Raw genomic sequence first — 16,908 nt, 5'->3', positions numbered from 1 at the left:
GAGCAAGGGATGACATCCAGCAAAGGTCATGGTCAGAGTCAAACCCACTGCAGAAGAGGTGCACCCTTAAACCGCTTGGTCAATGAGATATTTTAAAGAAGAATCCTGTTTTATCCTGACACATTGTCTGTCAGTATTTACAGTCTGCCTCATTCTCTGTCTGTATAAACGTGTGGTCAGAGGACACCTGTTCTGTCACTGTCCATCAACAATACAGCAGATGGCAGAGAAAAAGAAAGAGTGAATCAAGCCTTAAGGCCTCTGTGATTGTGTCTGTATTAGACAAGCTGCATAAATACTCAGTCAATAGATTCTTTGTATGAGTCCAGTTCCCGGTTAGAAATATGTTCTGCTTTAATGGATGCTCAGTTTGTTTTGTTTTCAATAAAACCATCAAACTGAGCAGAAATGTTATAGCTGAGGAACAATGAGTCCATACAGGCTGAGGAGGCCTGTACCTGAGACTTTACTTCATCTTATTAAGGATTCAGCTTCATTAGAAATGATAGGGGGCCATCTACTGGTCTTACATGTGCATAGCATGGCTCTGGGTTTATCCTGTGACACAGCACCTTTCTTGTTGAAGTTTTCTCTCTGTACTTAGAAAAAATCACATTGAAATAAGACACATCAAAGGAAATCATGATTTATGATTTTGTTGTGCATATAATTATCCATCTACTTTTCATCACAGTCTCATATAAAATATTTAGTCCACATGTTTTTGTTGGTCAGTTTGAATATATAATGCAAAGTTTCAGTGTGTTTTTTTTTTGTTAATAATTATTATAATCTTTACTGTCATCATTATTACTAAATCTTTTTTTACAATCGACCCAAGCCTGTTTACCATGGAAGAAAACAAGAAAACTTTTTTTTTTTTTAAAGCGCAACCATAATTTCACATTTCTTCTTATTCTCTTCACAGTCCATAGACTTGTTTTTAAGCTGTACATCAGACTGATTGCAATTATGGAGTATGAATTAGAACAGTACAAAAAGGATCTCTTTTCTGATTAAAAAAAAAGTCACTTTGCTTTTGCCTTATTGTCAGTGCAGATAGTTTTGATTTTATTTTCCTAAGGTTTGAGATTAACCACTATGCTTTATTTCTACCTTAAAACCATTTTATTGGGTGGTAAATGACAATTTCTTCATTAAAACCAAATCATTAAAGATGTGTATCAAATCTTGCATCACCTTCTTTTTTTCTCCACTGTGGGGACCCAGAGTCAGCATTTCTAAGGAGAGATGGTTTGCTGTTGAATCTGTAAACTTAAATACTTTAAACTGCATAAATATGATTAGGGATAGGTTAAAGCTGAAGGTCAGAGAGTGCATCTAACAAAAAAAGCAAACAAATAATGAAAAATACATCGAACATACTGCCCTCAGTATTTTTAAGGGTGGAGATCCATACCCTGAGCAATCATAGATCCTAGTATGGATCTGTCTTCTTCAGATTCAGGTTTAAAAGTCTGTTCAACAGAACACACAGAAAACAAAAAAGACAACAGCACAGTCATAATGAATACTGAGTCACACTTTTCTTAGTTTATGCAGAGCCACTGATGCTGTTGATCATTTAAGTATAAAATGGTATCATGTAAAAGTCCATAAAGTTTCAGAATCTTTTTAAAGACTCTTTTGCTGGTCCCTTGACCTCAGAGGAGAGATTTTGCGCCTGAGTGAAAATCGTCCTGTTGAGGTAAAAGTTGAATATTGGACTCTATGGTTCGTCAGGATGGCTTTGGCTCAGAGTTTGACTTGGTCGTCTCTCACTCGAAAAGTTGCAGTCCAAATACTGAAGTACCCTTTAGCATGGCAACCCAACCTGCTGTGGGTGGCTGTGCCAACTGTGTGTGATTGGGATTAGATGGGCACTTCACATGTCAGCCTCTGCCATCTGGGTATGAATGTGTTATGTATGTGTGAATGAGATGTAATGTAAAAGAGTACTGCTCCATAAAAGTATGGCCTGGAATTTTCTCCACTGCACAGTGTTAGACACGTTCTGGTCATGCAGGCCCTGATCCGAAGTTGATAGTTGTTTATAGAACAGATAAAAGACTAGCTGTTTTTCATTTGTTGGTGTAACTAACATAAAAATAGATCCAGACATGTCTTGAGACTAGCACTATTAGTCTTGAGTTGTGACAGGTACCTGTTAGAGTATTCAGGTGTTGCACTGACGGCAAAGTGTTCAAGGAGGAGAAAAAACATGATGTTCTTTTTGTATGTTTTGGTACAGGTAACACTAAGAACAGGTAACACTGTCTGGTCAGTATAGTTACATTAAGAGAAGAAATGCTTCTTTGGGTACAAATGCAGACCTTTTTCATTATACCCAGTGGAACAAAAACACTTTGATACGATGAGAAAGAAAGATAGCAATTTTAAGCAGCCACTTTGTCCATGGTTGCAGAGAATTGGGCTGGAGGAAAACAAAACTGAAAGTCTGTTGTAGACCCTGAAAAAAAGCTGTGTGAAGAAACATAAGTGCTGTTAAATCAGTCCATACATCATTATAATTTAACTTCTTCAGTTTACACTGTCACTGTCTATTACTACTAATAAAGATGACAACACCAATGATGATGATGCTAATGATAAACATGTAGGTTGTGTTTAATAATGTGGGATATTTTTCTGTTAAAGCCAGTAAAACATTAGTCGTTCAGTCACATGGATGAATACACAGTTACAGTGCTGCTCTCTCCTTTTTAGGTACAACACTGGCAGGTGTATGCCTTTAGTCCTTCCTGTTGTTTGTCCCATGCAGTTACTGGCTCTCAGTGTTTCCCTGAGGGGACTAGTGAAATATTCCCTACAGTAATGTCCTGTATAGTCAATCATTTATTAGCTACTGTTCAACAAGTTGAGACTGAAAATCACTTCTTTGTTTATTCAGAGAAGGTGCTCTGATACAAATAGTACAAACAAGGGAGAATTTGTCCAGTTTTTTTTTTTTTTTTTTTTTTTACAGAAAATTAAGGAGCAAGAACTGAGAGTCAATGTGCTTAAAGATGAGTTTTCACTATTTTAGACTTTAGATATAGAAAATTCTTCCACTGTATGCTTATTTATGAATAAACAGATTGACAATGAAAAATACAAAACGTAATGATTCAAACCAGTTGAGAACAAGGGTTACTCTGAAATAATCTTCAGAAGTTGTGTTTGAATAAAAATTTAATGTCAAGAGCCAATTATTTTCCAGAGAACTCTGTTGCATCTCTGATCCTTATCATTGGAAGCTGTTTGTTTAGCTTTGTGTTATCTTAGATCAAAATTAATCCATGGAGACGTCAAGAGCTATCTTTAAGGTCGGTCAAGGTTTAATTAATACACTGAGTAAAACTATGTTGACTGCAATTAAATTTCTGTTTCTTTTCAGGTCTTTATTTTCCCAAAAAACAGTACTCGAGACAGAAGAAGTTCTTGCATCAAAACTCATTTTATCCATGGTTGGTAAGTTAAAAATTCTTGAATCGTATGTTAAAGCTTCATTCCGCAGCTTTCTGCAACAATCTACCTCCGTTTTCCGTTTATCATTAATGCACCTGAACGCACCCTCGTCGCTTGAGTGCGCGTTCACGCAGCGCTCTGCTCGTCCCAGTCATGTGACTACACTTCACCACGCCTGCGCAAACAAATACAAGATGGCGGAGAGTGCGGAACTGAAGGTAAGGCGCAGCCTGAAATCATTTTAAATGTTCTCTGTTACCGACCGTTTGACTGTCAGTTCACACTCAGTCACAGGTTTTTAAGCCTTGCCGGGCTGAGATGTTGTCAGAATTGTTGTTTTTCGCCCAAACACTAAAGGAACTTTATTGAATCCGCGGGCGCCAAAGCTGCGCGAGCATGTTTATGTTGATATTGAGACGCGCTGGTTTGGCTGAACGGACCGTTTTCATCAGCACACCAGCCTCTGGCAGGGCGGGTTTTACGTTATCCTCTAAGTGTGTTTTAGAGATAATTTTACACCCCTCCTTTGGTCTTCAAATCTTCTTTTCTGAGAGTTGTTGGCTGGGAAATTCTGGTAACGGAAGAAAAAACGTTAGCGCTCGAGCGCCTGTCTCGCCGACAGCCTCTAGACTGTCAGTTTGAACATGACAGCGGCATCATCGGCGCTGTCTTCTGTTTGATACCCACATTTCTTGATCGATCTTGTTCATACGAAGTTCACACCAGTTTCCAACACCGTGTCTGTGCAGAATCTGAATGTATCTACAGCTGGTGTTACGATACCTGGCCTCTTCATTAAAACCTGTGACTCACTTTACCTGTTGATACATGCATAATAAACACGCCTCTCTTCGTATAACGGTACGCTGCTGCTGAACCGTTGTTTGAACTGTCTCTTAACTCTCTGATATAGTTTTGTCGTTTATCGGTTCTTTTGTATCCAAAATGAACCGTTGCATGAATTGAACTTTCGTATTATGCAGGTATTGATCCAAGTCTTGGGCTATTTTTAGATCTCTACCCCGGTGTGTCCCTTCGCCTGCTCGGGATGTGTGGATCTATACGTGCTCCTTTGTGCCAGCTGCTGCTCAGCCTCCCTCTGTAATGATCAGGTTTTAGCTGCACACTCTGCTTCTTTGAAAAGCCAGATGTGGTCCTGCTACTGATCATAGCCGTGCCTGTGTGTGTTACAGGCTTTCCTTTTATTAAAGAAATACAGATTTAGCCTCTCAGCCTCCACATCTGCTTGAATTTTTATTTTATTAAATACTGTACTGCTTATTTATTGAGGTTTTTGTTAGCTGAAAGGCTGCAGATTTCGATTGTTTTATGTGTTGCAATTGAATCTTTAAAAGAAGCAGCCAACAGAAAATTGTTTTTAAATTGATTGAATATTTATTTGTTTCTTTCTTTCGAGTTTCCAAAAAAGAAGATTGCTGACCAGGTGAAATACTCGGTTATCTTGAGGATGGATTTCTCTGTTTTTGTTGTGGATGCCTCTCTTGATTAAAAAAAAAAAAACACGATTTTTTTTTTTATTTTCTGCAGAACCATAAATGAAGCTGTTTATGTTAATGCAGCTGTTCCTCCTGGCTGTTGACTTGCACTGCTGTACATTAAAGAAACACTGATGATACTCAACACACTCGGACAAGGAAGCTTCTATAAACAAAGAGGGAGTTAAAATTAATTTTGTTACAGCATCATGTGGTTGTCATAGGAGGTAATGCAGGATCTGACCATAACCTGAGGACTTTGTTGAGGTTTGGCAGAGTGGAAATTCCCTGGTGATTGATTTGTATTTTGCTAATGGCACTTACACACTGAATGGCCTTTAAAGTGGTCAGATTGCTGTGTTGATCCTACTACAAGGCTGACTTTGACTGCCGTAGTGTTGTGGTTCGAACATAACATGATGAGTTATCAGTGGAGCTCTGGAGATTTATTGTGAAGTTTGCCAAGGGAAGTCATTTAGATACTGTGAAAATTTCCTTCTTCTGCTTAAAATGAGGATAACATCAGTGTTGATTTACCTCTAGTGGGACCTTCTGTCAGAAATTTAACAAATTGTTGGCATGTGTAACATCTGGGCTGAAACACTCTAGCGGAAGTTTGCTGTAACTTGCATCAGTTGTCATGACAGGTATAAAGCACTGACACATTCATGTGAAGAAAACAGGAAATCTGAGTGAAGTTAATGTGCGTAAACAGACTGAGCAGGGTGTTATCTTGACCTTCTATGGTTGAAAAAAACTTCTGCAAACGCTGGCGAGCAGTGTGACGATATGGAAATGACGAGGCACACTGATCATCTGTTTCATTTGGTTTAACATTTTCTCCTCTTGTTGAATTATATTTTTATCATAGTTCTTGCTGTCTGTACCAAACGGATGAGTTTGCTGAACTTCTGTTCAGGCGTGAGATCCTCACCAGAGAAGACTGTGAAAGACTGCTTTGGAGTTTTCACTGCTCTGGGATTTAATGAGTCAACAGCAACATGTCTTTTTCTCAGTTTAAGGTGGAAATATGTCCAACCTGAACTCCTCATCAGAGAGCTCCTCTTTTAAAACAAAGAAACACAGAAGAGGTTCTTCACAGCAGTGAAAGCCAAACATCAGGTCACAGCTCCAGTAGGATGGCTGGTCTTTGGCTGGTGATCATTTTTGGTTTGAATTGATCAGGGACATCACAATCCTGACTCAGTCTAATGTCAGAGCCTCAATTTGTTTAGGCACAACTATTAACTCTCCAATCAGCTGATTTTCCTTGCTGTATTTTGTTGTTATGAGGTTTGAGATTTAATGAAATGTCAACATCAAACAACATCAACATCTCTTATCACAGTTGACCTTGCATTATTAACTGTGTTGTAAGATATGATCCTGCTAATCTTAAAAATGCTTTGTGTTGCAATCACCTCAGTTTATACTTTGTTACAACATTGGTGCACCTCATGTCTGGCTCTTTAATCTCTGTCGTGAACAGTTTTTGAGAAGAACGGAAATATCAAAAATATCACAACTCATCAACTCTTTCGTTCCTTGTTTCAAGGACTATCGTTCTGTAATACATTGTGTCAAGAGGCGTGGATTTGACAAGCATGATGTTGATGTTTTTATGAGTCAGTGAGTTCCAAAGTGATTTACTTCCAGTTGTTTAAATGGTAACTTAGATTACAACTAATCAAAGGGTCTAAAGCTAAGAAAATACTCCAAAAAAGGTGGAAATTGAACAAAAGTTATTGACATAGCTGCATGTAGGCCTATCACGACAACAAATTTTGCTAAACGATAATTTTCCAAAATATTATTGCTGATAAATGATATTATTGTCAATATTATTTTGATTGTTTTTCCATTTTTTCATTGATGTAATTATGATAAATGGGATAATAAAGTGAGTACACCATATCAAAAGCAAGAAACTCTAATATCTTAAGAATATTCAACTGTAATTAAAAGGTCAGGATCTTTTAAATAAAATAAATTAAAAAAGAAATATAATAAATTTAAACAATTTAAACAACAAACAAGAAAGAGAAAAAAAATACAATGAAAAAGAAATGGACTCTCTTTTAGAAAAAAATACATGTCAATGAAAATAATTAATACTAATCAAAAACAATAAAACATAGACCCTGTCTCTAAAGAAAAAACGAAACTCCCCCCCAAAAAACACAACAATAAAAACTATAGCCTAAACAAAAAGGAGTTTATACAGTTCCTGAATTGTTTGTAACATGTACTTTTTCCCAGTCAATCCGTACTGTCTGTCAAACATTTTTAACATTTCTGGCTTTCAATCGTATTGAAGGGTTGCATTTCTTTGGCAATGTAGCTGTCTTTGAGCGCCCACCATTTGTCGCTTTTATTTCTATTTACTTTGCAGACCAAAAGCCTCAGTAAGAGCAGATTGTCAAAGAACAAGGCTCCGCTGCACCTCCCTCTTCTTCTTCTTCGTCGCCACTGTTTTCAGACAAATGCGACATATCAGCTCGTTGGTGTTCATGAGCTCACACTTTGTTCATTCTGATAAAAAACAAAATATTCCCACACTGGGACTGTGGCAGGCAGCTTAAGAACCGCATCTTTGTGTTTCCTCCTTACCCCTCAGGACGCTCGCTTCAGCTCTCTCTGTGTGTACGCGCGAGCAGCCCCGTCTTCACCCCAAAGATCGCATTTTTGACAGATGCTCACTCCGCTATAAATCCGCTAAATCCGCTATAGAACCTATGCACCCTGATGTTAGGAAAGATAGACGTAGTGAGCCATCTTCTCATTCAGCCTCTTTGGTCGAAAGAGAGGAGGAAAACAAACATGCATATCGAGGCTGGCAAACTTACCGAGGACGTTTTTATTTATCGTTTGGTTAATCGATTTATTGATTATCGTGACAGGCCTAGCTGCATGTGTCTTCATAGAGTCTGTAGGTAAACAGTGTCAATGTTGCAAATGCTAACAGAGCTAGCACCACCAGACTTTGGTCCTTCTAGCAGGTTAACATCCACAGTTGAATAGTTATGTACGAGTTAAAGCAGACACAGCCCACACACAACTTTATCCACACTACCAAAGTGTGCTGCACTGTGAGAGGCCATCTCTCATCTCTGCAGGTTAGTGGAGCATTATAGAGGCAGCCTCAAAACAGAGCAGGGTGGTGATGTTTTATGAAAAAGTTGACTGAGTACATACATCGCCTGATTTGAGGATGCAAATATTGGTTGAGATATTCATGATGATGATGATGATGATGATGATTATGTAAGAGGATCATCCTCTATACACCCTGTTATTACTCTCTGTAAAGTCTGTCAGCACTGAATTGAAGCTTTTTTCTCCCACTTTTTCAGCATTTTCCTTCTGAATTTATAACTTTGAATACTCTAATACTATCAATGCAACACCATGGAATCTCTATAAAGACATTTTCTTGTTTCAATGTTAGTATAATTTGTTGTTTTAGTGAATGTCCTGACCTGGTGTCAGCATTATTTAATGGCATTCTGCTGCCGTCTCACACCTGGGACAGAAATGTGTGCTATTTTAATGAATGGATTTGTATCTCTATTCATATTTCAACCTTTGTCTTTTGAAAGGGAGCAAATTCTTACAAATAGGAAGCTGAAACCAGGACATGTTTTAATATCTTTCTTGTTAACTGGTGATCAAAGAAGTGGCTTGTTTTTCATCTGTGAGTGAGCCAATCAGGTAAGCCCTTGAACATGAGATTGGTGCTACCTGCTTTATGGTTTTGACTTAAAATTGTACTCTAAAGAGGCATTGAGGAGCAAAAGGATTGGCTTTATAACATGACTTTAAAACAGCGTTTCAGCACTGGTGATCTTTTGATGTATTTATTTTATTCATGAGATAACATTTAAGAGTGCAGGACTCAAACATCCACACCTCAGAATAAATTTATGGGTAATCTTCTTGAAAAATTATCAAGAGCTGTATCAATTATCAGAATAGTTTCTGGGTAATTTGTTGTCCACTCTGTAATTGATTGTTGGTCCGGTTCGTTATCTGTCTGATACATTGGTTTGTTCTGCAGAGCTGCACGTTTGGTTCCTGTTGCCTCAGGCTGTATAATAGCAATCTGAGCACACATCTGTGATTCAGCCAAAAATCTCTGCGTGTGAAATCCTCTGATGTTGCCAGGCCTCCAAATGTGTCCTGTTGCATCGCATTTTGTTTCACAGGAGCTGCGATCCGCCTCGGCTTCTTTGAACTGTCTTCTCCCTCTCTTCCGCGGAGCTGCCGCAGCAGCAACCTGGCAATACAAATAAGTGTCTGTGCGCTGGCGGCTTATAGGTGGAGACAGTCTATTTGTAGAGCCTGTGGCTAGGTTAATCCCTAATGATACAGGCCTTCTTCTGCTCCTCTACATCCTTTCAACACCTGCCTTTTTCTCTCATTGTCAGCGTCATTATCGCTGCACTTAATTATCAGTGGAAGAAGAATTAGACGTTCAGGTGGATATCAGCACAGTGAATGATAGCTGTGCTAATATCAAGGTGTGTTTAAAGCTTATGCGCATTTTCAGATAATTTGAGGCTGTTTCAGGCTCATATTAGGGGAAAGAGCTGACTTTTCACCACACACTATCACCCACAAAAGAAGTGGAAATGCTGAGTGGAAGTATATCTCAACGAGCAGAGATGGTGAGAAACATGATGATGTTTCAGGTTACATCTGTAATTAAGAAGTCATCAGACAGACATCAATGTCCTCTTTCCTTTCTCTCAGCATAAAGTGAAGATTATTTTGGATAAAGAGACTAACATGCTTCTTCTTCATATTTGCTCTGTACATTGAGCTGTATGTTGGTGAAGCTGACATTTCAGCTCTGCTAACGTCCAATATTTCGCCCTGTGGGAGTGCATATTCTCTGCAGCCATCGACTTCAGCGAGGCTCCGGCAAGACGGCTCTTTTCTTAACTCCTGTGGTGATTTTGTTACATGGTCCTGTTGCCGTGGAAACATGTCACATTCGAGATCGACACTAGTAGGTAGCAGCTCTGGACCTCGATTGGATCGCCACGCTCTTGGCAGATTCTAAAATATTGGAAAACAGAGAGAAGGAGGAGCGATAAATGATTACAGATTTCTTGCTTGAAGTCATTTTGATAATGCAGTTTGGTATCTCTGTCAAACCCTTGCCTTGAAGATCCTAAATCTCTCCACTGGAGGCACTAAGTATTCTTTGAATAATCGTTTTAATAATAACTTAATTTGTATAGCAGTTTTTTTTAAAAACAGAAGTTTACAAAGTGCTTTGACAAACAGTCAGGACATAAAAACAAGGAACACAGCTTCAGCACAAAGAAAATATTACAAAAGGCTTAGTTCAGTCAAGACAGTCTTAGAAGTACTGTACTCAAGAAACATGCCATATAAAATGAGACTATGAGGACCAAAATTCAAGCTGAAAACATCCATCAGCAAGAAAAAGAAAAGGCAATAGTAAGGGGTTGAGAGCAGAAAACAGGACATCAAATATAAGAAGACAACATTAAGAGTTCTAATAGAAAAATAAAATAATAAAAATAAAAGCAATGATAAAATAATGAGCATGAGATAAGACTTTATAAAAGCTAACAAGACAGTAAAACCGCAGTAAGATAGAAATAGAAGAGATTAAATATAAAAGATAAGATGAAGGACAAAGAGATGGCATCACATAAAAGCAAGTCTGTATAAGTGAATTTTTAAGAGTGACCTAGGAAGTGACTGACTCTGCACGCCTTACCTCCTCGGGCAGGTCATTACAAAGTCGAGGAGTTCTGATGGAGGAAAACTCGATCATCTTTGGTTTTGAGCCTCGATTTGGAACAACCAGAAAGCCTTCACCAGAGGATCTGAGGCTGTGAGATGGCACATATGTATCAATAGCTCTGGAAGTAGCTTGGAGCAAGCATCATCAGTGCTTTTAAAGTAATCAGTAAAATCTCAAAAACAATTCTAAAACTGACAGGAAGCCAGTGTAGGAGGGCTAAAATTGGTGCTTGATGCCGCCAACTAAAACCAGTTAAAAGCCCAGCTGCTGCGTTTCGCACAAGTCGGAGGTGAGAAAGGGTTTGTTTTATTTAAACCAGGGAGCAAAGAGTTACAGTAGTCCAGCCTTGAGAAAATGAAACTGTGGTTTATTTTTTCAAGGTCTGGTGGGGTGAGTATTTGCTTAACTTTTGAAATTGAACTGTCACTTTAGTTCTGATTCATAATTCACTTTAAATTTGCAGCAGAGTCTCAAAAACTGTCCTAGATTACATGTATCCGGATTGGTAAGTCTGAAGTCTCAGGAATTGAAATTCTGTTTTGATATCATTTTGTGGAGTAGCAGCCAATGTTTCCTTTATGTTTCAAGTGATTTTTTGGACCAAATTGTCCAGCCAAATTCACGCACACTTTAATATTTTTGATTTACAGTCTCGCCCTTGTCCCTGCCGCAGGTACACGGCATGCTGAGGGAAGCAGTGATGGATATAAATTGTGACTTGACTCTGCAGACGCAAACATTAGGTAGTATTTCTGTTTCTCTTTCATCAGACAATAAATGAGGATCACAGCGAACATCAGGCTCACTCTTCAAATGAAAAGAGAGACGATGTTCAGGCGCTCGCCCACCTGTTTCTCCTCTGAGAGGAATCACTTCCTTCCTTATGTTTGTTGAATGCCAAACCCTGACACTAACTTTGTCTCAGGTGGTTAATTATTGTTATTTGTGTGAGCTTCTAACTCCAGCTGACTATTGGAGAGGTTTCTCCACAGTTGTGAGCATTCGAACTTGAAAAGCTCCATGGCTAATAATAGAAGTGAGATGCCTTAGCCTCTGTAGTGATCTTTGACCCGAGGGAGTGCAGCTTAAGACACTGATTCACGAACACGTTTCATGCTCAGAACAGCCTTGCCTGTTGTGAAAACCAGGCTTTGTGTGATTTGAGGATGTGGTGTCATCTCCTGCAGGCTGTGCTGACCAGCAAGGGTGGTGATGTTTTGGTCGACTACATGAGCACATTCACATCCTAATGTGTATAATACACAATCTATTTACCACAACTGCTTAAGCCAATAATATTAAAATAAAAGGAGATATGAGTACTAAGTACACATCTTTGGTGTTAAGCACTATTCATGTTTTTTCCTTTCTTTTCTGGATCCTCTTACTGGTAGAAGAACCCAAATTCATTTAGCTCCTCGGCCAAATGAAACCCTTTTGAATCTTTCATCAACAATCTCTATTTAGCTAATCTCTTTGGCCTCATGGAGGATTTGACGTGTGAGAGAACATCAAGTCCTTTGCTGAAATATTCATCCACCGTCCATCATGATGAAGTCAGTACTTGTAGCATTTCTGAGAATTTGAGGAGAGTGAGAGTTTTGCCTCCATCATTTATCTGCAACACTCAAAACAGGGCATTGTGTAGTGTGCTACAGTATGTTTTTTTTACTCCACGCTGTATTTATTCAATAGCTAAGGAGGCAGTAGACGGTTAATGGATGACACAGAGGTGTGATAAATGGTGATGAGTTTGTATTGTGTTAATAATCACAGATGTCTTCATTCACCTCATAAAAAAGTCACAGAGATGAGATAAGGACTCCAAATGATTCAGAATGAATTGTTCTGTGGTCTGATTCTCAATCAAACTTTAATTTTTTGTAAGTATTGTTTAAAATCAACCATCTAGTAACAGTCTGAGTCTTTCTGCCAGAAATGCCTGCTGGGTAAAGGACTTAGTGGTTTCACTTTGTTTTTAAACTTTAAGGGTCTGAAGTAAAAAGACAAATTCATGATACACAAAAACAAAACCTCCATGCTGAATGATTTTTGATGATTTATCATTTTAATTAGATAGGAAAAATGAAGAGTGACAGAAAATGTGTGGAGTAAAAAGAGGGAGGAGACTTGCGGCAAATGGTGGTGGCTGGGAGAGGAACCATCAAATGTAGCCTCTGTAAAGGGGTGCATGCTTAAACCTCCAGGCCAACAGCAGCACCCCTGGTTTTTGATAACCAAACATGTTCAAAGATGTCTAAATGACTCAGCTGTGGCGAGATGCTGCAGAGCGAGCATAAATTGAATTTGGAGAGACTTCATTCAGGCCCCATGCTTTCTTTCTTTGAATGAAGCTCAGGACCAGGCTGTACTAATGTAATTGCACTTCCCAGGCAGTCCTGAGCTCAGCATCAGAAGAGGACACTCTGGTGATAAAAAGGCGTCTGTGCTCTCTTCTCTACCAGCATCATGTGAACTGCACAGCCCGCAGTCTGCCTCAGACTTCTGTCTCTGCAGCTCCCCTTCATCTCAGCGTTCACCGACCTCCGCCAACTCTGCAGACTTGAAAAGGTGCAGAGGGCGCATGCAGCTCATTGGAGTCTTCCTCCTCCTCCTCTTCAGTTTCTTGCCAGACCAGAGCAAAGGGATGGTGGTGTCTCATGTCTGCTGTCTGAAGTCATTAGTTAAACTTTCTTTGGAGATTTTTCTTCTTGAAACCTTTTAATGAGATTTCCAAGAACATTCTGGCATTCAGAAATGTTTTCTTGTCTGGGATTTGTCCCCAGCGAAAGATAAAATCTTCAGACATTGGAAAGCAGACTCATGAACATTTGGGTGCTGACATTCTGTGCAAAATTTATCATTTTGGGTTTTTCTTGAATTCTGCTATTACCAAAATACCTTTATATGACACGATCAGTAGCTAAACTTCAATAGTTAAAGTCATTTCAAAACAGTTTTTAAATCTTTAAAAAGTCCATGACATCAATTTAAAGCAAGCAAAGGATATTTTTTAAATTAAATTCTTGATTTGAGGATCACATGAAAGCAATGAGTCATACTTTATGATCCTCTGTTCAGATTTCTTATTCAGGTAAAAGGTGGTCTGCTGCATCAATACGTCTAGAAACCATGTCTGAAGCCTGGTTTATTCCTCTGTGTTGACTCAGCAGCCAGCGCTGATATGAAGCATCACTTGTGTGTTGGAGGGTCCACACTGAACTGCAGTCATTACGTGCTAGTGAACACTTCAACTTGTATGCAAGTCATATCACCAGTTTCTAGTCCCGTCACATTTTCTGTGCTCAAGAAACCGCATCGACTGAGCCTGATCGTGGTCTGCGTTCTTTTAATGTGTAGTTACATTATTTAGGAGGTTCACCCCAGGCGACAAATTTACACAGACCTTTGTAACAATAATCTCATTCAAAACAAAGTGCGGATCACTTTTAACTTGTCAAATGAGCTTTCTGGGAGCTTTATAAAAGCGAAATGTGCCCTTTAAAAAGCACAGTGGTGTTAGTATTTTCCATCTCGACAGTACAGGAAGAAGGAAGATGCTCTTGTGGCATAACTGTAGTTCAGCGAAAGGGGAAATAAACGAAGTCTTTATTTCTGACCTTAGTCCCCTTTAAGTTAATGTGTCATTGCTGACAGCCCTGAAACTTAAGTTTTACAGTATATTATTTATATTTGACAGTAAATCATGTGAAAAGATCCATCAGTCAGAAAAGAAAAACAAGTTTTAAAGCCATTTTTATGAATTTCTTTTCAGTTTCTGAGCCCTTTTATGTCTTTGGGCTGTTGGCTTTTATTTAAAGAACAACTGGAGGGAGCTTCCAACTTTTGGTGACATACTATTTGTCATTTTGAAAAACTTTGGTGCATATAATTCAACTTTAGAAGAGACTTAAACCTAATACTTAAAGAAATCTGAAATGAAAGATATTATATAAAAAGCAAATATAGATTTCCCTCCTTCCTTGTTTTTAATCCAGGGGCTTGGTTAGTGAAAATATAACAGGTGCTTTCAAATACACTTTTTTTTGCCAGACTTCTTCCTGTTTCCTCATATGCTGCATCAAACCTGTGTTGTGTGGTTACTCTCACCATGTGCTTGCACAGTTTGGAACCACACCAGAAACTCCCTTGTCATCATCACAGCTTTGTGCTGCTCAGGGGAGCAGGCCGCGGCGAGCAGGGACCGGACCTCTGTAGCCTCAGGTGTGGTGGCACTTCATTAAACGCACTAATGATTAAAAGAGAGAGAACTCATTTTAAACTCAGTCCAGCAAGAGTGCATGAACTGCTCTGGGAGAAGAACGGCCTGAACCATATTTTAGAGCCAAACTCGGTCTTTTGTTTGATCCACAATGTGCGCTGAGATTGTGATACCACAGAGGCAGGAGGGAGGGAAAACAACAGGCGGAGAGTTAAGCCTGAGTCAGAGTCGCTGGAAGGCTAAGAGGTGGGGGGATGGGAGGACAGAGAGGGGAGGAGGATGGGGAGGGAGCTGGCACTCAGTACAGAGACCTCTAGCCGAGAGTGGGAGCTTTATATAATGGCCAGGTAGTGTGCGAGCTCCCCCCCTTCATCCGCCTACACAACCTCTGCACACCCCCACACACACACACAAACACACATCGTGCTGAACCTTTGCAGAAACTGCTTGGCACAACATTATTAGCCTCACCATCTCCCAGTCTCCTGAGACTCCAGAGAACTGCATTACTGTTCACCTCCTCAAAACCAAATAAAGTGCAGCAGATTTTTTATGTACTCTGCTTACAAACATGTGGAGCTCAAAGAGAAACCATGGTCGCTAAAAGCAGACTCTTTGGTTCGGTGTGGTTAAAACCAGCGCTGCCAAGAGGAACGGCTGGTGGAGGTTTCAGACTTTAACTACCCCCTTTGATGTCAGGTTTACACCAAAGTGGGAAATTATTTGAATGAGTCAGCAGTAGTTGGCTCACCTTTGTTTATGCCAACGATATCAACATGGACTGAGACGTTTCAGTTTTGCTGATTTCCCTTCAAAAATAATGAGTTTTAACGAAAGATAGAGATGAACGGTGTCTTTCAGTCTAATGTGTGGGGTTGGTTTTCGTTTTGTTTTGGCTGGTAAAGGACTGTTGCCTCCTCAGAAATGACCCTGTTTAGTGTTACCTTCACACTGTGTGATTGTGTCGCCTTCATGCTAGTCCTCTGCCTGCATCTGTGCCCTGCATAGGATTGTGAAGTCCATAATGACATCAGATAAGTCGGTGATACGCAACATAACATCATAAACCATCACAGCTTTTTATAACAGGATCTATCCTTACATGACTCGCATGTTCATGATATTTCACATTTTAAAGGTATGGCTATGTTGTATGCACAGAGCTGTGTCTATTTTTATCTCTGCTGCAGACTAAACTGTATCAACAAAGGATGTTTTAACATTTTCACATAGCAGTAAAATCTGATACTGAATCAGATGATTGGTCTGTGATTTACATGACCTTATCCAACAGAGAATATTGGGAAAACTCTTGAGCAGCAACTTGTGTGGAGTTGACACCTGGTATTTGAGATGTCTGGCTCGAGGAGAAATAGTTTACATACCACAGATTAAAATACCACAAATTGTTTTGGTATCCGTTTTTTTTTAAGAGATTCCTCTCTGGGGTTTCCTTTTAAGTCCAATCAGAGCTGATGTTAAATGTAATTTAGTGAAATAATAAATTCCTCAGTGAGTTGTATGTTGACTGACATAGATGAGTTTCCATCGTCTCATAGCTGTGCTAGCTCTGTCTGTATAGACCAGGATGTTATGGTAGTGAAATATCTCTGTGGACAAAACTGAATTAAACCTGATAAATGAAACACGATAAAAATCATAGAGTTCCACGCACTCATAGATTAGGATCCTAATTTTGCTATTGGGGTGGGAATTATAGGGCACATTGTTCAAAATATGGAGATACAATGATTCTGCAATGATTAGTGAACTGAAAGTTCTGATAAGGCATGCGCAAAATGCCTTATAAAATCCCAAAGTGTTCACAGCTGCATACTTCATCCAGTATTATAAAAATGTAAAAAGGAATAGGTTTTAAATTTAATACAACACCATCAAAAAATATTTTATCTGTTTCGCACATCTGTGTGACAGGACAC

The 16,908-nt window shown here is 39.2% G+C and overlaps 1 protein-coding gene across 1 annotated transcript in view; it reads left to right on the top strand.

The window, feature by feature from the left end:
* Positions 1-3,627: 3,627 nt before the first annotated feature.
* Positions 3,628-16,908, top strand: part of pias1a (protein inhibitor of activated STAT, 1a) — a 56,929-nt gene continuing 43,648 nt past the window's right edge. Inside the window, exon 1 of the mRNA XM_074665998.1 lies at positions 3,628-3,686. Coding sequence (XP_074522099.1) covers positions 3,663-3,686 — 24 coding nt within the window. The 5' untranslated portion in view covers positions 3,628-3,662. The remainder of the gene's footprint in view (positions 3,687-16,908) is intronic.

This window comes from Halichoeres trimaculatus, unplaced genomic scaffold, assembly GCF_033239565.1.
Source record: "Halichoeres trimaculatus isolate MK-OKI-2021-1 unplaced genomic scaffold, fHalTri1.1 fHalTri1_scaffold_3, whole genome shotgun sequence".
In the NCBI taxonomy this organism is placed as follows: domain Eukaryota; kingdom Metazoa; phylum Chordata; class Actinopteri; order Labriformes; family Labridae; genus Halichoeres; species Halichoeres trimaculatus.
This window is presented reverse-complemented; position numbering and strand designations above follow the sequence as displayed.